At 41.4% G+C, this 21,396-nt stretch overlaps 1 protein-coding gene across 1 annotated transcript in view; it reads right to left on the reverse strand.

Annotated features, from left to right (window-relative positions):
- The window catches only part of ASPM (assembly factor for spindle microtubules), a 64,156-nt gene that overhangs the window by 12,458 nt on the left and 30,302 nt on the right, over nucleotides 1-21,396 (reverse strand). Inside the window, exons 17-22 of the mRNA XM_065936310.1 lie at nucleotides 18,151-18,345; nucleotides 7,103-11,806; nucleotides 4,699-4,865; nucleotides 2,578-2,674; nucleotides 1,321-1,530; nucleotides 116-268 (exon numbers count right to left, since the gene is read on the reverse strand). Coding sequence (XP_065792382.1) covers nucleotides 116-268; nucleotides 1,321-1,530; nucleotides 2,578-2,674; nucleotides 4,699-4,865; nucleotides 7,103-11,806; nucleotides 18,151-18,345 — 5,526 coding nt within the window. The remainder of the gene's footprint in view (nucleotides 1-115; nucleotides 269-1,320; nucleotides 1,531-2,577; nucleotides 2,675-4,698; nucleotides 4,866-7,102; nucleotides 11,807-18,150; nucleotides 18,346-21,396) is intronic.

Genomic DNA, 21,396 nt, shown 5'->3' on the forward strand with positions numbered 1-21,396 from the left:
TGTGGCCAAAGCTAAATGTTATATAACCTTACTAGAGGTATTTTAAATTGCTTATGAAATATGGAAAAACTCTAAACAAAAATTAGGTCATAGTCTTAATGAAAGGAAAGCTAACCTGAATACAGATGGCTGAGTTAAGCTGTTTACTGTTAGCCTTCTTCAGAGCTATGTGACGTCTGTAGGCTCTTTGAATTCTAAGAGCAGACAGGTGATAAAAGGCAGCTGCTGCAAAGTGAAGAAGCCGAATTTTGGCTCTCTGCTCTGAGATCTGAAGGAGAAAAAAAATTAACAATCAAATAGTTAACCCTTGAGATGATCAACCATTGCTTATTTCTGTATATCTTTAATATCAAGTTATATAAATTAGCAATAGTAAGTTAACTTTTAACTATTAAGATTATCTACATTGTAACTTGAAGTAATTATATTCCTTTGCTGCTGTTGTTCAGTCACTAAGTTGTGTGCGACCCCATGGACTATAGCACACCAGACTCCTCTGTCCATTGGATTTCCCAGACAAGAATACTGGAGTGGGGAGCCATTTCCACCTCCAGGGGATCTTCCCGACCCACAGACTGAACTCACGTCTCCTGTATCTCCTGTATTGGTAGGCGAATTCTTTACCACTGAGCCACCTGGGAAGCCCTCAATTATATTCCTTACTATACAATATTTTCAATGGTGAAACCCCTAACTCAGGGTATAGAAAAGCAAAATTATATTTGGGCACTTCACTCAAGAATTTAATTAGGCTACCCAATAGCAGCTAGTTAAGGTTTAAAATATACTAATTATAACAGGAGAGGTCTAGGAATATTAAACTCAGGAAGGGGTAGCATGTTCCAAGCAGAATGGCTGGAGATGGTGATATTAAATGGGACAAACATTTGATCTGATTTCTCCAGTATCAGGCAGTGTCACCATGGAGCAGACTCTTGGAGCAGAAGCTCCCTACAGGGGCCTTTGGCCTTCAGAGTTCCAGCTTATACTCAATGAACAAAACACAGATTTCTCTTTTAATTTTTTTTTTTTTTCTGTTTGCCAGTGCTGCATATATAGGATGCCCAGGACGTTATGAATTCCCTATGGAGGATTCTTCCCTGCTGAAGGTGTGGAAGTCATCTCAGGATGATCTTACAATGCCCTGAGAGAGTTGCCTGGTGGTAGCACAGGATGACTTGGGTAACAACAACCTGCTTCACACTTGGAGCCCTCACTCAGACTTCAGCTCCTTTGTTAAAATTTATTACACGAGAGAATCTATTTTGTATTTCTGGGGAGCATCTAAGGGAAACAGATATCCTACTTAAAAATACTCACCCTTTTTCTTACAAGCCAACCACGCACCAGTGCTTGTAGGACAACTGTAGATTTTTTTAATTTGACATATTTCATCCTCTGATGCCTCCCAGCCTTCCTGGCTCGTATGTATCTCTGTATGGTCAAAGCAGCTGACTTCTGCTGGAGAAACACCTGCCTTACTTTATATCCTCTGAAATGTGCTTGGATCAAACAAGCAGCTTGGTGTCTCTATAAGGAAATATTTGCGAGTAATGTTAACATATAAAAATAATACTTCAACCCACTGGAGGTTCTGTAATTTCTCAAGGTAAAATAAAATGTATATTTTTTAGTTTAAGATGTCATATTTCATAGATTTCAAAACCCATAGAAGTCTATAGCTGAAAGTGAAGTTTTATGAAGGTGTAAACCAGGAACATAGATAGTAGGTACTCTTCCCCTCTCTTCCTCTTAACACTTTTCATTGTTAATGAGCACAGGACTAATATTACTACAAGACAAGTGCATTTAATAAAACAGCTAGTTACACTCTAGAGAAGAGAATGGATGTAAGCAGCTATGAGGGAAGCTGTCGGCAGCTTCAAGAAACATGGTGTAGTCCCAGCCTATCTTAGATTCCTCAATTCCAGAACATCCTTACAATCAAATTCCAAGACATGTAACATCTCTGGATTGAAACAGGAACTAGGTTTGTTTTATGACATAGACCCCCACATATTAGCTGAGTGACCTTGAGCAAATCCCTTTTCGTCTCCAGACCTTGCTTTACTCATCTATAAGATGGGAATGCTGACAATAACTATCTCATGAGAATCCCCTTAGTAAATATATAATAGAAGGTGTAATAATAATAGTGGGTATATAATCATACATAGTGAATATTACCTGAATGTAAAAATTTACAAGTAAACTTTTAATTTCTTTATTAAAAGATCATAGGTACTACTACTATTCTAAAACTGATGCTAAATATTTTAAATAGATTACCAATTGTGGCTGAAAGAGTATGTGTTTGACACATACAGATAGGATATGCTACATCTATTATGACTTTTTTCCAAAAAAATCACTTCAAACTTGGGTTTGAGAATACTTTATAAATACAGGTACACACGCACACAAAATATTCACAAACAGTATTTTTATGAGTGAATATAATTTTTAACTGACTGCAATGATGTGCTTAAAGTAAATGTATAGTTAGGTCTTTACTCTTTTTGTTTTCTGTTTTCTAAAGCAGTTCTTTACACATGAATTGCTTTTTTTAACACCTACTTTTGTCATTAAGGATTGTTCATGAATTTTTCTTCCAGAAAGTACAGCTCTCCATCTTCTCTGAATGATGACTGCTGATGTTCTCACATTCAAAAACCTACAAAGCGATTATTGGAAAGCAATTTCAAATTAACTTATTCAGTAAGTATTTATTGCCTGCCCTCTATAAATACTAAAGGAGAAAGAAGGTATAAGAAAGGCAATGAGAGAATAAATAAAAAGTAGAAATGAGTAATTTATATTAGGTTCTAGGAATCATGATAGTACAAACACACACACATAGACACACACAGGGTAACAAAATGCAAAAGAAATTTTACAATTGGAAATATTTCAGTAGTCAAGAAATATTAAGTTCTAGAATGACAAAAAATTCTGAACCAGATCAGAAGAAAGTAGGATTAGCCAGATCTAGACAAAACATCAATAAAGGGGTGGTGGTAGAATGAATGGTAGAGAATAGAATCCGAGTCCACACTGTAATCAAGTCTTTAAGCAGACAGAGGTGGTCAGGAAGAGAGCTTGGGAGAGTGGAACAGCATCAGCAAATGAGAAATGGACACTCAGCTGAAAGAAAAGATGAGCACTATCAAAAGATCTAAAAAAGACAGAACTGGAGAAAAATTTAAAATGTGAGGGCTAGAGATTAAACTTTAGCATCAATATAGTAGTAATAGGCAACAACTGAGAATAAGCAGGTTCTTTATCTGCTTGTTCACAACTGTGTGGAAAAGATAGAGATTAACTAAGTCATGTCGTCACTTTTCCTAGAAAATAAGGCTGAATGTCAACAGGAAAACTAGATACTGGTCCTTAATAGCTGAGAGCAGCAACTATACATTTATTTCTTAAGCCTTACTCTACCCATGGAATTAATCAAGAAATGCTTCTAAGACGAATATCCTCTCCTAAAACAATCTTTAAACCACTGATACAATAATTCATCAATTCTGGGAACTGAAGAAAAAATTCTTACACTATGGAATAAACAATAATATGAACACTCTGGTAACAGCTTCTGAAAATGTGTTTCAGAGAAATGAAGTAGCAAGAGGGAAATAGAGTTAACATAGACAAGTTGGTAATTATGTCATCATTAATGATAGAGAACAGGTGATAATATAAGGTTAAAAAAAAAAAGGAAAGAAATGCTGCCAATAACTACATCAACAAACAAAATGGACCAGTGTACTAACAAGGAAAACAACATAACTAGATCAATTTACCTACTTTCCATTCCTCCATCCCTACCCTTATCCTTAAGAACCTGCGTTAATCAAGTTTAAGTAAATACTTTCACATCACTTCATGGCAAGTAGATGGGGGAAAAGTGGAAACAGTGACAGATTTTATTTTCTTGGGCTCCAAAATTGCTGTGGACAGTGACTGCAATCACAAAATTAAAAGATGCTTGCTCCTTGGAAGAGAAGCTATAATAAACCTAAACAGCATATTAAAAAGCAGAGACACCACTTTGCCAACAAAGGTGCACATAGTCAAAGCTGTTTTTCCAGTAGTCACATATAGATTTGAGAGTTGGACCAGAAAGAAGGCTGAGCACCAAAGAATTGATGCTTTCTAATTGTGATGCTAAGAGAAGAGTCTTGAGAGTCCCTTGGATTGCAAGCAGATCCAACCAGTCAATTGAAAAGGAAATCAAGCCTGAATATTCATTGGAAGGGCTGATGCTGAAGCTGAAGTTCCAAAACTTTGGCCACCTGATGCTGACTCACTGGAAAAGACCTTGATGATGGGAAAGATTGGAGGCAGGAGAAGGAGCGGCAGAGGATGAGATGGTTGGATGGCATCGCTCACTCAGTGGACATGAGTTTGAGCAAACTCTGGGAGACAGTGAAGGACAGGGAAGGCTGGCGTGCATGGGGTCGCAAACAATCAGACATGACTGAGCAACTGGACAACAACAGCTGGATTATACCACCAAGGCTCTGTCTCAAAAAATAAGACAATCTCAGAGATAATTTTGTTACAATAATGGAGCAAACATCAACGAACAATGTAAATTAAGCATAGCAACTATTCAAAAGAAAATCCAACAAGCGGTATTATTTGATACACAAACACACACACACCACACTGCCCTCTACACAGCTGAGACAGTACCGTCTTCTCTGCTGTTGGGTGCAGAAGCAACGCTGAATGATTCTAACAGCTCTTAACACAGTCAGATACTCCTTACGTGCTTTCCAGCACCGGAACCAGGCTTGAATCTTGCAGGCAGCTTTCACTTCTTGTAAATATTTCCTGGTTTTGTGTCTCCTCCACACAGTCTGTTAAGCAAAAAAATATAACAAATATGCAATGAGATGTCTAATTTTTTTTTTATTCGGTATTGGAAAACAACTAACATCAGTTCAGGAAGACGAGATCAACTGCAGAAACGCCGTCACATCCCAACTCTTCTGTGAGGCTCGCTCACTCCTGACACGTGAGCCCTCTGAGAACAGTGGGCTGGCTCCGGCTGGGCCTCACGCAACCCTAGCAAGTATTTAAGCTGTGAGATCTGCACAAAGCCGGGGAAGCCAGGTGTGTGTGCTGCCCTCACCCTCTCAGTCCTGTGAAGGAACAGAGAGTAAATGCACACGCTGACTCCACTTCCGGGGAGAGGACGGGGATCTCCCCACCCCTCCTCAGATGTACCTGGGTTCAGGCCAGCCGGCTGTGGAATCCCAGCATCCATCTACCCGGGGCCATCAGACTTTCCAATTCTGGCAACACTGCAGCTGACTAAAAGCTTAAGTGAGAGTTACAGCTTCTTAAGTGCTTAGCACTATACTCAGCGCTACAAGTCCTTATGTGAACACAGGTAGGTACTATTACCTCTAATTTAGAGATGAGGAAATGAAGGCCCAGAGGAACTGACACCAGTAAAAGAACTTGCTGATGTCAGAGGTAATAAGCGGCAGACCTATCTTATTTAATCTTGACAAATATCTTGTGAGATGATAATTAAGCTCTCTATTTCACAAAACAGAAATTAACGCTAAGAGACTTGTTACCTCATAGTAAGTGAATAGAGTCAAAATATGAATCTGAGTCTATCTGATTTCAAAATACCTACAACAAATAGGATAACTACACCCTACATGGGGGTTGGTTTCTAAATTCAGTTGACAGGCGAGAGTGATATGTATGGTCAAACTGACTCCTGTGGTGTCCTTGACTCAGAGTGTTTCTATATGGTTTTATGTAGACAGACATCGCCTAGTGGGAGCCAGGTATCAGTCTTTTTGTCTCCTCGGCCTCAAAGGTGGCTTGGCTCTAGTTAGGCTCTATATAAGGCCAGCCCCATCCTCCGCTCACGTGGAACCTGAAGATCCTACTGTCATTGCCCTCTGTTCAGTGTAATTCACTTTTTCCCAATCTACTTCCTGCAACCTCCTGACTGGCCACCCATAACCTAGTCCATCTTCCACATTCCTGCCTGAATATTTTTTTTGGCCACACTGCGGGGCATGTGGGATCACAGTTCCCTGACCAGGGATTGAACCAGTGCTCCCTGCGTTGGGAGTGCAGAGGCTGGGCTTCCAGGCAAGACCCTGACTGAGTAATTTAAAAAAAATAAACTAGGATTCTGGTCCTCTCCTTAAACTCATCTAGAACTTCTTTCAGTCCAGAGGATGAAGGCTAACCGTTTTCTGTCTTACAGAGCGCCCACCTCTCACTCCATGGACCGCCATCCTGGTCTCAGATCACCTTTATTGCACACCTGTGCTCACTCTCAGTTGAGAGCTCCATGCTACCGCCTACAGCTGGAATACTCCTTCAGTACAGCTCATTAGGCTATTTCCTTCAGCTTCAGCTTAACTCTTATCTTAAACCCCACTTATTCCAAGAAGCCTTCTCTGATCACTGGGACCAACTTAGGTTTCCCTTCTCTGTGTTCCCAGCCACATACATTTCTCATTCTGTATTATGATGACGAAATCTCCATATATTGATGTATGGGGAAGTCATTCCAGCTATCACTGGATTTAACTTGAACTTTATGTTAACTAGAACAGTCTGTTTTGTGGCCTATTAAACATATACTGTATATCTGCTTTAGCTGTTACAGAAAAGAAAGCATTTAAAAATCAAAATGGATTAACTGTGGTTCGGGCATCCGAAATGGAGCCAAGTGGTTATCGTGGATGTGGTTTGACATGTTTCAGCATCACTGAGAACTTGAACTTTATGTTAGACTCAAGGACACCACTAGATGTTCTCAAAACATGTAAGGTTGCCAGCTGCAGCCGTATGGAATCAAAGTCTCTGCTTTTAACTATGCAGTCATAACTTAAGTTTAGGGTGATCATGTCCAGAACAATCTTGTTCTGTGCTGTCTTGGGTGGACAATTATTGGAACTTTTTACCCAACTTCAAAAACCTTCCATTTTGGAAGGTAAAAGAAATGGTTACATAAACTACCTCTTATTCTTTATAACCTGATACAGCTCATTTTGAAAATTCTAAGAAATATTGGTCAAAGGATGAATGAAAGCTTTGTATTTAAATGCATAAATACCTGGATTTTTATGGTGCTATCTTTAAGTTTCTGAAACTTCCGTTTCTGTATAAATCCTTTCACTCTAGCTTGAATAATGATTACACTGCTCCTTATTTGTAAGTACAATTCTCTTTGATGTTTTGCAGGCAGAAAGGCTCTGTGGGGATTCTGCAAACCCACTTCTGATTCTCTGTACAGTAAGAACTGTCTTCTGCTTTGCTGTGTCCTGAAGCACCGCTGTAATGTGAGGGCCGCCCTTTTCTGCTGAAGGAATCTTCTGCGATATACGGCCATCTGAAGGAAGGACTGAATTCGCATGGCAGCACGCTTCCGTTTTTCCAGTCTTCTTGTGACCATTTTACGGAAAGCTTTTTGAATTGTGACCGCAGCCTTTCTTTGAGAATGATGCTCTGCTTCCTGTGAAGGGCCAACCAGAGAAGCTTTATACAGCCCTTGAGCCACAAGTGCTGGACTCTGGCCAGCTTCATGCCAGCTCTCAGTCCTGTGACAGTAGAATGCAGGCTGGGTAGTGGGGGCTGCCATCTTTTCATTGGGCATGGCTTTTAATTTCTGTCTAACTTTCATGCCTCTGAAAGCAGCCTGAATAGTTCGTGCAGATTTCTGAATGGCTAAAAATTCCTTCCTCTCCATTTTCACTCTGACGCACGACCTGTAGCGATTCTGTATGACAGCAATTGCTCTTTTCTTGGCCTGATAATCAGCTCTGGCCCGGTGCCTTCGGTAGCACGACTGAATTTGTGTGGCAGCCAGGTGCATGCGTTGGATACCCCTTCGTGCCTTAAAGCCTCTGTAACAAGACTGGATACAGATAACTGCCTGGGTTCGCACTGCCATTAGCATTCTGTACCTTCTTTGAACAAAAACTACCTTTGCCCTAAAGTGGAGATAGTGCTTCCGTGTTTTAAAGGCTCTAAAGTGCTTCTGAACAGTAATGGCAGCTTGATGCCGCCTTTCCTGAATCAGTCTCCTTATGGCCGTATCCTGAAAGTCAGTTTGGACACAGGTTGCTGCTTTGAGTGCATCGTGTTGAAGAGCTTTCCTTTTACTCGCTCTATATCTTTCTTGTGTTACTTTTGTAGCCCACTGAAGCTTTTGGTAGAAAAAACGCTGCCTGTACATCCTGTACGTGCTTTGTATTATGACAGCTGCTCTGTGCTTTTCCCTTAAAAGCTGCCTTGCTTTCAGCCCTTTAAATGCAGCCTGAATGACCACTGCAGAATGCCTCCATCTGACATAAAGTGTTCTTTGCAGTTTTGCAGCTCTGTAGGCCCGGTAACGCTGCTGAATGAGAACCGAGGCGTGTTTCCAGGTCTGAAAGGTCAGGCGTGCTCTGTGCATTCTGAAAGCTGCCTGGATGAGGGCTGCAGCCTTGTGCATCTCCTGTAACTTTTTCTTTACCATCCGTCTTCGGTAAGATGCCTGGATTGTAATGACGGCCTTCTGTAACTTTAGGAATCTGTGTAAGTGATGTTTGGCACAGATAGTGGCTCGGTACTTCCTCTGAACAAAAACAGCAGCTTTCTTGAGGGAAAGGAATCTTTTCCTCATCACTATAGACCTAAACCTGCTCTGAATCAGGGTCGCGGAGGCATGCATCCTTTTCAGACGTCTTCTGACTCTCATACCCCTGAATGCAGCCTGGAGAACCAGGGCAGAGTGTCTTTGCTGGAGGTACTGTCTTCTCTGCAGGCGCGCAGCCCGGCCTGCCCGGAATCGCTGCTGGATGACCTGCGAGGCGCGCCTCCAGGCCTGGTACCTAGCCTGAGCGTCGTGCCTCCTGAACGCGGCCTGGAGGACCGTGGCCGCCCTGCGTATCTCCTGTATCTTCTTCCTCACCACCCACCCCCTGTACCAGGACTGGATTTTGATAGCCGCCTTCTGCAACCGGAGCTGTTGTAAGTGATGCCTTGCGCAAATCTTTGCACGGTATTTTCTCTGAACCCACACGGTGGTCTTCCTGAGAGACAGGAATCTTCTTCTCCTCACCAGAGTCCTAAACCTCCGCTGGATTACGGCTGCGGCGGAGTGCATGGCTTTTAAGCGTCTTCGCGCTCTCATGCCCCTGAAAGCAGCCTGAATGCAGATCGCGGAGAGTCTCAGCTGGTTGTACCTTCGCAGTTGTGCGTTCCTTTCCCTCCCTGCCCGGTACTTCTGCTGCACCATTTTCGTCACCTTCCTTAACTTATTAAAATAGGCTTGCTGTCGGCGCCCCCTGTAGCGGGCCTGGATGAGCGTGGCCGCGGTCCGCATCCTTCTCAGGCTCTGTCTAACTCTTGCCCCTCTGAGAGCGGCCTGGAGGAGAGCTACGGCTTTCAGAGTCGTCAGGTACTCTGCACGCTGCGCTCTACCTTGGAGGTACGCTCTGTACCTTACCTGAATTACAACGGCTGCTGTTCTCATTTGCAGATACCTCCTCCGTGACTGCTGCACTTTGAAGGCGGCTTTGATGAGAGTGGCTGCCGTGTGCATGCGCCGGATCTGTCTTCTCGCTCTGACTCCTCTATAGACGGCCTGGATTTTCAGTGCTGCCTTCTTTACTGCAAGATATTCCTCACGCTGACGGCCTGCGAGCTTAGCCGCTCGGTACCACCTCTGAATGATGACGGCCGCTGCTCTGGAGCTGGCGTACTTCTTTCTGACTTGGTATGCTCGGTATCTAGACTGTATGGTGGTGGCTGCCTGGTGCATCTCCTTCACTTTCTTCCTCACTCTCACACCTCGGAAAGATGACTGTAGGATTATTGCAGCTGCTTTGGTTTTCAAAAACAAATGATGCTGTTTTCTTCCTGTACGATAAGCTCGATAATGCATCTGAATTAGGCGAGCCGCTTTTTTCATGATTTCCCACCTCTTCTGCTGCACGTGCCTCCGGTAGTAGGCCTGTATGATGATGGCACATCTCTGTTGCTTCTGAATCCGCCTCCTGGCTGCTCGGCCCCTCCAGGCGGACTGGAGCGTCACTACCGCCCGGCGCAGCGCCCTGTACTCCGTCCGCTGCCTCCGCCCCACGGCGCGCCCTCTCAGATGCTGCTGGATCAGGGCTGCAGCCGTTTTTAACACCCTGAACTCCTTCTGGGCCCTGGCTTTTCTGAAAGCAGACTGAATCTTCACTGCAGCTTCATGTTCCCTTCTGATCTGCTTCCGAACTTTCCAGCCACGGTAAGCGGACTGGAGAGAAATCGCAGCTGTCCTTGTTTTGAAGAATTGGCTTCTTACGGCAGAAACGATCTTGCGTGTCCTGTACCATCTCTGAATTTTGAGCACAGACTGAAGCATGGATTGGTATTTCATCCTCTGACGGTAGCCTCTAAAGGCAGCTTGAATTTTCAGAGCAGCTGCAGATTGCTGTTGGAGCTGCCGGCGGGCCTTGTACCCTCTGTAAGCGGCCTGCAAGCAGGTCACGGCTCTTCTGACTTGCAGGAAGTGCTTCCTCTGCTGGGCCCGAGCTCGGTGCGCACGATAGTAACGCTGAAGGACAACAGCTGCGTGATGGACCTTCAGGTAGTCCAGCCGCGTCCTTCTCATCCTAAAGTAAGACTGCAGCGAAACAGCGGCTTTTCTCTGCAGCCTCGCCTGCTTCCGAACCAGGTACCCTCTGAGCAAAGCTTGCAGTTTGATGCAAGAGGCCCGCAGGCGTTCTTCTCTCTGTTGTGCAACTGCTCTTAAATGCAAGTAGTGTTTGCGGGCTTGCTTCATCCTGACAATGGATTGTAACTTTACTGTAGCCTTTTTGAGCCTCAGAAACTTTCTTCTGGAAGCATAAGCCCTGTAATATGATTGAATCTTTACAACACATGTGAGGATGTGAAGAAACTTTTTCCTGGCCTGCATTCTCCTGCACGCAGACTGCAGGACAATGACAGCAGAACGTGTCTTCTGGTAAGAGGCCAGAACTTCCTTGGCTGAGATGTAAGCTCGGAAATGAATCTGAATTACGAGGGCAGCTTTCTTTATCTTCTGGTATGTCTGTAATTGTTGATGTCTCCTTATGTGTGCCTGCAGCCTGATGATGTTTTTCTTAAGGTTTAGAAATCGGAGTCTGTCCTGTCTCATTCTCCAGTACGACTGTAAGACACGAGCGGCCTTGATCTGCCTGCATAACTTACGTGCTCGCCTTCCCCTGAAAGCGGCCTGCAGGCGGATGGCCGCAGCCCGTTTCTGCAAATAGCCTGTGCGCTCAACCTTTCCTTTCACATACGCTCTGTAGTGCTTCTGCAGAGTCAGGATAGACTTTCTGGTCCTTGCATATAACTTTTGGGCTTGAAAGCACCGAAATTTTGCCTGAATGATGACAACACAAGATCTAAGGTGAAAGTACTTCTGTAATTCTCTGTGCATCCTATACCAGGATTGTATGACCACGGCAGCTCTTTCTTCTTGAGCACGTTTCCGGACACGCCATTCTCTGAAAGCTCTTTGCAATGTTATGGCAGCTTTTATTTGTGATTGCCTCTTACGTCGCCTCCATCTTCTGAAGGCGGACTGGATTACAAGGGTGGATGATTTTAGCAGTTCATATCTCTGTCGATCCTGCTTGCTTCTCACATGAGCACGCCAGCGCCTCTGAATTGTCACGGTAGCCCGATGGTATAGTTTGTAAGAAGCGACAGCAATGATCATCCTTATCCTAGACTGCAGGATAATTGAATAATATTTCAACTTCAGAAACTGCTTTCTAGTGGAATATCTTCTCCAGTGTCTCTGAAAAAAGTAAGAAAGGACAGAAAATAAAATAGACACAACATTCTATGCTTAAGACCTTTGAAAGTATCATTTTTTCTAACATTTTGCTTAAAAACAAACATATTAAACTTAAAAGCAATATATTTTTGAAGGAGATACTTGTCTCTTTTGTTTATAGTTTTTTTCTGTGTTGATACAACTGTAGCCAATCCAGAAATCTTTCTTGAAATACTGATGATATTTACATGGCATTTGTACTCAGGAGACATAAGAAATATAAATAAGTTTATGTTATATTAGAATAACATTAGAAAAATAAAGCTATAGTAATATTCTGCTATCTATTGATTCTAAGTAAGTTCCTGTGAATATATCTCTGGTTCTTATATTCCCCCTTCATTCAAGGTTGATAAGATATCTTATAATGATTGGAAACTGTTCATAGGAGGAACCATGAATTACAGGCCTGGTAATGCCGACAAAGGTCCATACGGTCAAAGCTATGGTTTTTCCAGTAGTCATGTACAGATGTAAGAGTTGGACCATAAAGAAGGCTAAGAGCCAAAGAATTGATGCTTTCAAATTATGGTGCTAGAGAAAGCTCTTAATAAGAGTCCCTTGGACAGCAAGGAGATTAAATCAGTTAATTCTACAGGAAATCAACCTTGAATATTCATTGGAAAAGGAAAGAAAGAAAGTGAAGTTGCTCATTCGTGTCCGACTCTTTGTGACCCCATGGACTGTAGCCTACCAGGATCCTCAGTCAATGGGATTTTCCAGGCAAGAATACTGGAGTGGGTTGCCATTTCCTTCTCCAGGGGATCTTCCCGACCCAGGGATTGAACTCAGGTCTCCCACATTATAGGCAGACGCTTTACCGTCTGAACTACCAGGGAAGCCCATTCATTGGAAGGACTGAAGGACTGATGCAAAGCTGAAGCTCCAATACTTTGGCCAACTGCTGCAAAGAGCTGACTCACTGGAGAAGAGTGATGTGGGAAGGACTGAAGTCAAAAGGAGAAGGGGGCAGCAGAGGATGAGATGGTGAGATAGCATTACTGACTCAATGGACATGAGTTTGAGCAAACCTTGGGAGATAGTGAAGGACAGGGAAGCTTAGCATGCTGCAGTCCCTGGGATCACAAAGAATCAGGCATGACTTAGCAACTGAACAACAACAAATGTCAACAAATAGTTTTGAGAAATAAGTGAGCCAGATCACTTTCTGAGTCAGTATTTTCATTAAGAAGAAAATTTAGGAATTCTAGTTACATGGTTAAAAAGTGTAATTTTGGAAAGACTTGAGGGGTAAGAAGCCGTTTGCTGTCTGCTTCCTTCCCAGCACCCCCTGTTCCCTAACCCTGTAATTATCCCAGCAATGTGCAAGCTGTGAAGTTCGAGCAGATCCTGGCTGCTGGTCATCAAGCTCTGGACAGTCTGGACAGTAAGATGACTCTTCTGTCCAAAACACTCCAAATATTGCTAAGATGGGGTGGGAACTAATGGAAGGATTAAAAGGCTCGGATAAAAAAATCAAAGATACAACTAAGAACCAGATGGGAATATCAGAACTAAAAAACACAATAACCAAAACAACAAAACCTCAGTAGTGGAATCAGATATGGAATCAGTAGTGGAATGCATATGACAGAAGAGTCAATGAACTTGAAGATCAATGCAAAGTATCAATGCGGAACAAGAAAGGAAAAAAAAATGATTGGGGAAAAAATTGTCTCGATCAATATATCCTTCAACAGGCAAATGGATAAACAACTGTAGTATATCTATAAAATGGAATGGCATTCAGTGATAAAAAGAAATAAGCTACTGAGGCAGGAAAAGACTAAACTTAAATGTGTGTTTGTGAAGTGAGAGAATCTATCTGAAAAGGCTATATATCTCTGAATTCAAACTATAGGACATCCTGGAAAAAGCAAAAATAGAAAGACAGTAAAAACAACAGTGGTTGCCAAGGATTTTGAGGAAGGGTAAGAGATGAATATGTAAAGCAGAAAGGATTATTAGGGCAGGACTTCTGTCAAACACATAGCTATACCACATGAATAGTGAAACCCTTGGACTAAGGACTTCAGTTAATTATAATGCATCATTGTTGGTTCATAAATTGCAAATACTAAACCATAAAAAAAGAAAGCAAAGCAACAGAAATGATAAAAATCTGCACAAATAGAATATGATTCTCATGTACTCCTTAAAATTTTATTATGATTGAAAGGAAAAATTATAATATTGCCTGATGTGGTTTCAGTTGTATATAAGTTTAATAAATAAAACTGCTGCTGCTGCTACTTCTGCTAAGTCGCTGCTAAAACATAAAAATGAGGGAGGGGAGCAAAGGGATCTAGATAGTGGTAAGTTTTCTATATTCCATTTAACAGTGATAAAGTATTGATCCTAAGTAAAAGTTTTGTATACTGAAATGCCTATACCAACCAAAAAAAAAAAAAACAAAACAAAGACCCCCCCCAAAAAAACCAAAAAACACAAAAAATCTCCCAAACAAATCCCTGTACAAAGGAATAAAATAATAATTAAAACAAAAAAAGATAAACTAAAATGAAACACTAAACAGTATTCAAATAGTTGAAGAGATAGGAAAGGGGAAAGAGAAAAATGAAAGAAAGCTAACATTCAGAAAGTAAATGATAAAATGACAGACCAAAGCCCAAACATATTGATAAATATCTGAAATATAAATGGCCTAAATCACCAATTAAAAGACAGAGATTTTCAAAACATAAAAACTAAATGCTCTCAAGACTTCAAGCTGTAGTATATAACAATTTAAGTAACTAATAAATAAAGGAAAAAAATATACCCTGCAAATGATAATCAAGTGAAAACTAGTTTGGTTATAGTAAGAACATGCAAAGTAGACTTTAGAACAAAGAAAATTATGAGGGATAAAAAGGAACAATAAACAATGATAAAAAACTCAACTCACCTAGAGGACAGAACAATTCCAAATGTGTACACACCTAACAAAACATCTTCAAATACATGTAGATAAAACCAAAGAGGGAAAGACAATATCCACAATTATGTTGGAGACTTAAATACTGCTTTCTTGGCACAAGAATAAGTAAACAGAACATCAGTAAGGACATAAAAGAACTATCGACCTGACATTTATAGAACACTACTCCCAACAATAACGGAATACACATTCTTTTCCAGTACACAGAACATTCACCAAGACCAAGGACCAACTTTTTCTGTAAAACATTTGCAGACAAATCACTGACAAAGAACTTGTATCCAGTATATAGAAAGAAATCTCAAAACTCAATAAGATTAGCACTCAATTATAAAAATGGTCAAAAGATTTCAACACACTTTATAAGGAAGATGACTGAAAGGCAATTAAGCATTTGAATACATATACATAGCTTTTGAGAAAATGCAAATTAAAACCAAGAGACCACTACACACTTATCAGAACGGGTAAAATACAAGTGATCAGCATTGCTGAGGATATGGAGCAACTAGAACTCTTACTAACTGGGTTCTAATTGAACTGTGGGTAGGCATGCAAAATGGAATAAGCCAGTCTAGACGGTTTGGTGATGTCTAAGCTATGGTTTTTCCAGCAGTCATGTATGGCTGTGAGAGTTGGACCATAAAGAAAGCTGAGTGCCAAAGAACTGATACTTTTGAACTGTGGTATTGGAAAAGAGTCTTGAGAGTCGCTTGGACTGCAAGGAGATCCAACCAGTCAATCCTAAAGGAAATCAGTCCTGAATATTCATTGGAAGGACTGATGCTGAAGCTGAAAGTCCAATACTTTAGCCACCTGATGGGAAGAACTGACTCATTTGAAAAGACCCTGATGCTGGGAAAGATTGAAGGCAGGAGGAGAAGGGGGTGACAGAAAGGATGAGATGGTTGGATGGCATCATTGACCCAATGGACATGAGTCTGAGTAAACTCTGGGAGTTGATAATGGACAGGGAGGCCTGCTGTGCTGCAGTCTGTGGGGTCGCAAAGAGTTGGACACAACTGAGCGACTGAACTGAACTATAAAGCTAAACATATACTTACCAAAAGACCCAGCAATCCCATTCCTAGATATTTACCCTAACAGAATGAAATCACCTAAAACTGGAAACAATGCAAATATCCTTCAACAGATTAATATATAACCAAACTGTGGGACAACCATACCAGGGAACACTACTCAGCAATGAAGGAGAATAAACCACTGATACATGCGACAACTTGGATGAGGCTCAGAGGCCTCTTGCAGAGGGAGAAAAAGCCAGTCTCAAAGGCTTACCTATTGTATAGCTCCATTATGCGATATTTTTTAAAATGCAAAACTATAGTAATAGAGAACAGAGCTTGGTGCATGGGTGTGGAGGAAGAACGGACCACAGAGAAATGGAATGCAAAAGTTCTTCTGGGAGATGGACTGTTCAAAACCTGTGTGTGTGTTTAAATTTGTGTAACTGCACACCAAAAAAGACATGCACATTTTACTGAGTATTATTAATAATTTGAAAATTAAAATTTTAATTTTGATCTGCATAAAGTTAAAATTTATTAAATTTAAATTTTAAAAAATGGATACTATGTCTAAGTAAAGGTATTTAAGAGTTCTTGCATCAGATAATAAAACCATTTTAGGAGGCTTTTAAAGAAGGCCTGAATAAATAGGTATTTATTAATACCATGTTCAGTAGGTAAAGGTATCAGTTCTAACTAAACTGACATATTCAGTTAAATCTCAAATTCTGATATTTTTTAAACTTCAGTTTCAAAATCTGTAAGAAAATGCAGAGGACTTAGGATAGCTAAAAACTTCTTAAAGAAAACAAAAGAAGTCTTAGTCTACCAGACGTTCAGATTTCTTGTAAAGCTAGAGTGTATGGTTCAATGGTAGACAAAAAGAACAATGAAATAGTAAATAATTCTAGAAACGGAACCACACGTGTAAGAATCTGTGCCTAGGGGAATTCCCAGGCAGCTGTCAGGATGCTGGCTTCCACTGCCGGGGACGGGGGTTCAGTTTGTTGGGGGGCTAAGACCCCACACACTGCACTGGGCAGCGAAAAGAAGACCTGATGTGCACTACAGGTAGCACGGCAGTGAGGTGAGGGTGGTCATTTCAGTGACCTGAAACTGAAACAATGGCTATCCATATATACAAAAAGAAATAGGGTCCCTAGCACAAATCAGATGCAGGAATGAATTTCAAGAGAGATCTAAAAATGAAAGACAACACATTAATGCTTTCAGAATAGAATATAGTATAGGAGAATATCTTTAAGGTCTTAGTAGTTAAACAAGTACTCCTCAAATGGTTCAAAACAAAAAACAAAAAACACACACACAACCCACTAAGCACAGAAGAAAATTAAGAATTTTCACTGGAAAGATATAAAACTATAAGTAATGGTCTGGGAGAAGATATTTACAACATACATATCCAACAAGGAGCAATAACCAGAATATATAAAGATCTCACACAAATCCACAAGAAGGCAAACAATCAAAATAAAAAATGGAAAAAAAAAGATCTTTGAAAAAACACTTCACAAAAGATTTTCAATATGAAGAGGTGTTCAATGTCATTCATTATCAACAAAATGCAAATTAAAACTATTCTAGGGTACCAGTACACACTGACTAGAATCACTGAAATTAAAGAGATAACCTCCAAGTATTTTAAACAACGGGTGGTCCTATAACCACCTTAGAAAACTCCTTGTCAGTATCTACTAAAACTGAAACACATATGCCTTAAGGCAAACTACTGTACTTGTAGGTATGCGCCAAACAGAGTGTATATATTTCACACCAAAAGGCACGTTCATAAAACCTTTAGTTATACAGCTCAAAACCAGAAACACAGATATCCACCAACAATAGAACAGATGAGTAAATTGTAGGATATCATATGCTGGGAAAGATGATCACAAGAGAAGAAGGGGGCGACAAAGGATGAGATGGTTGGATCACAAACTCAATGGACATGAATTTGAGCTAACTTCAGGACAGAGTGGAGGACAGGGGAGCCTGGCGTGCTGCAGTCCGTGGGGTCTCAAAGAGCTGGACATGGCTGAGCAGCTGAGCAGCAACAGCAAAACGTAAAACAAGCAAGCCAGCATGGGTGCAGAATTAAACTGCTCCCTCTGTCAGAGCAAAGTAGGTGCTTCGATTTGTTTGATCCTCATGTTGAACACAGCCAGGAGTTTTACATGTGGTGGGAGATACCAAATATTTGTTAAAGTGCTAGATAAAATATAGAAGCCTAAAATTTAATTTAAAACTTTATCATATTTTACTCTCTTAAAAATGTCATTAAACCTTTTTAAATCTAAAAATTCAGAATACCATACCTGAATAATAGATGCTGATTTACTGTGAACTCTTTCTAGTTTTGCCTTTTTCAACATTAATAGTTTTCTCTTTGCTAAGGCTCTTCGCCAATATTTCTGAATGACCAATGCTGCGCTGACCCTCTTTTTAAATCGTTGTTTAGTGAGGAAATTGATTATAGCTGATTGAATAATTCTTGCAGCTTTGTCTCTTTCCTAAAAGAAAAAAAAAAGGCAAATATGAATTAAACAATCATTTGAGACCCTAAGCTATTATTTGTCAGAAGTTAGATTGGGCTTCCCAGGTGGTTCAGTGGTAAAGAATCTGCCTGCCAATGCAGGAGACACAGGAGATGCGGGTTTGATCCCTGGGTGGAGAAGATCCCCTAGAGGAGGAAATGCCAAGCCACTCCAGTATTCTAGCCTGGGAAATCGCATGGGCAAAGGAGCCTGGTGGGCTACAGTCAACAGGGTCAGAAGAGTCAGAGAACTGAGCAACTAAGCAGCAATAACAGTGTCTCAGATTATGGTGGAGTGAGTTCATGCTTGATTTTTGGGACAGGGTTTGCCAACAAAGGGCTATATAGTCAAAGCTATAGTCATGTTCACATATGAGAGTTGGACTATAAAGAAGGCTAAGCACCAAAGAATTGATGCTTTCAAATTGTGGTGCTGGAGAAGATTCTTGAAAGTCTCTTGGTCAGCAAGGAGATCACACCAGTCAATCCTAAAGGAGATAATCAATCCTGAATATCCATTGGAAGTTCTGATGCTGAGCCAAAGATCCAATACTTTGGCTACCTGATGTGAAGAGCTGACTCATTGGAAAAGACTCTGATACTGGGAAGGATTGAGGGCAGGAGGAGAAGGGGACAACAGAGGATGAGATAGGTGGATGGCATCATCAACTCGGTAGACGTGAGTCTGAGCAAACTCTGGGACACGGTTGAAGGACAGGGAAGTCTACCATGCTGCAGTCCATGGGGTTGCAAAGAGTCAAACATGACCGAGTGACTGAACAACAAAGGAGGAGAAAAAAGAAAGGAAAAAGAGACTCAAACAAAATGCCTTATAGTATAAGGAAATATTGTTTTTTGTTTTTAATTAGATGTACTATGTTTATTTATTATTAATGTGTATTTACTTATTTGGCCGCACCTCACAGCATGTGGGATCTTAGTTCCCCAACCAGGGATTGAACCCACACCACCTGTATTGGAAGCTAGGAGTTTTAACCACTGGACCGCCAGGGAAGTTCTGGAAGTATTGTTTTGCTGCAATTTGAAGAAAGGAATTCACAAAAAAGAAAAAAAGACGCAAAATATCCTCTTTTACCCCCAGAATACACTGTGGCTTTAAGTATAGAGGCTCAAGAGGACAGAGCTCGGGGCTGTGACAAGTGATGTCAGGACTGCCTGTGGTGTCAGTGTCCGAAGAGGAGCTGACTGCCTGGGAGCTCCAGAGGCCAGCGCCCTGCATATCTCTACTTCTAATAATGAATTACAGGGAATAGTAACAGGTTAAATGCCAGGTACCAAGCACCATTCTAAACACTGCGAGCATGAGTCATCCAACCTCATAACAACCGTGAGAACAGATGAACCGGCCCTACCCTCATGGCCGTGAGGAAACCCAGGCAGGGAGGTCAAGTAGACAGCTGGTCTCCCAGGGGTCAGCCAGCCAGGATTTGACGTAGGCAGCCTGGCTTCAGAGTTCGTGCTCCTAATCACTTTGCTACTCTGTAAGGCTAGATTTATTACTCCCCTTCACTTGAATTAGAAATGGGAATATAAATATAAATTATTCCTCTGGTGGAAAAGAACAACTTACAGGCTGTCTGACGACCCTTTGTGTTGCTGTGTGGGACAGTGCACCATTCTAAATCTGGCCACCATATGCGAGAGCCCACTCATTGGAAAAGACCCTGATGCTGGGAAAGGTTGATGGCAGGAGGAGAAGCGGACGACAGAGGATGAGATGGTTGGATGGCATCATCGACTCAATGGACATGAGTTTGAGCAAGCTCCAGGAGATAGTGAAGGACAGGGAAGCCTGGTGTGCTGCAGTTCATGCGGTTGCAAAGAGTTGGATGGGACTAAGCGACTGAACAATGACAACAACCCAGGTCTGAAATGGTGCAAGAGAATAAATGGTATGATATGAATCACCGAAATTTAGCTACTTTACAGGTACTAAGAATGTTATCATTAATACACTGTAATTCCGAACTAAGGAGCAATCGTGGGTGAAATATATTTCTGAAATACATGCTAAGATTTATTCAACATGAATACTTCTTTTGCTTTCTCCGAATAAATACAGCATTATTAGTGAAAAAAGTAAAGGATTAAAATAGTTTATTCAGTTTGGCCAAGGAGACCATTTCTAATATTGTTAAAAATGACATTTTTTCCCAAACTCAAGAAAACACTTATTTTATGTTAATGCAAAATTCATAGTATCAGGGACACAGAGGGACAACCCTTCTCCCTGTGCTCAGGTCCTAAATGTTCTGAGAAATTAAGCGATGGAAACCAAAATGCCACTTTTAAACTAACAAAGGATAGCCTGGAAGACAGTTTCATGGCAGACAGAATGAGCTTGGCTAATTGAACTGCAGAATCCGGCAGGTGACACCCAGGCCAGAGAGGCACTGGTTGAGGGCAAGCCTCCCAGAACACAGCATGAAAAATGAAAGGAAAGCTCCTGTTTCCTAGAGGCACATCAGCATTCAAGAGGAAGGAGGGAAAAGATGAGTCAGAAAACCCCAGTTTACTTTTCACAAATTCACAATGTGCCTGAGTTATTCCATGTCCCCTGGAGCACAGTGAAAGGAAGGACAAAGCCTGGAAAAAATACCCAATGAAGGAAACATTGGAGATTAGGGAGAAATATTCATCCCCTACTCAAAACACACACAATCATGAAAATTACCTCGGTAATTTCCTATGTCAGTAAAATGTAAACACCATATCAAGAATCATTCAGCTGACATTTTATGAACAATTTACATTATAGTATTTCATTACTGACTGGGCTTCCCAGGTGGCTCAGTGGTAAAGAATCCACCTGCCAATGCAGGAGATACAAGAGACATGGGTTGGAACCTGAGTGGGGAAGATCCCCTGGAGAAGGGAATAGCAACCCACTCCAGTATTCCTGCTTGAGAAAGCCCATGGACAGAGGAGCCTGGTGGGCTACAGTCCACTGGGGTCTCAAAGAGTTGGACACGACCAAGTGGCTGAGCGCACACACACTTCATTTTTG

Source organism: Muntiacus reevesi, chromosome 5, assembly GCF_963930625.1.
Source record: "Muntiacus reevesi chromosome 5, mMunRee1.1, whole genome shotgun sequence".
Lineage (NCBI taxonomy): Eukaryota > Metazoa > Chordata > Mammalia > Artiodactyla > Cervidae > Muntiacus > Muntiacus reevesi.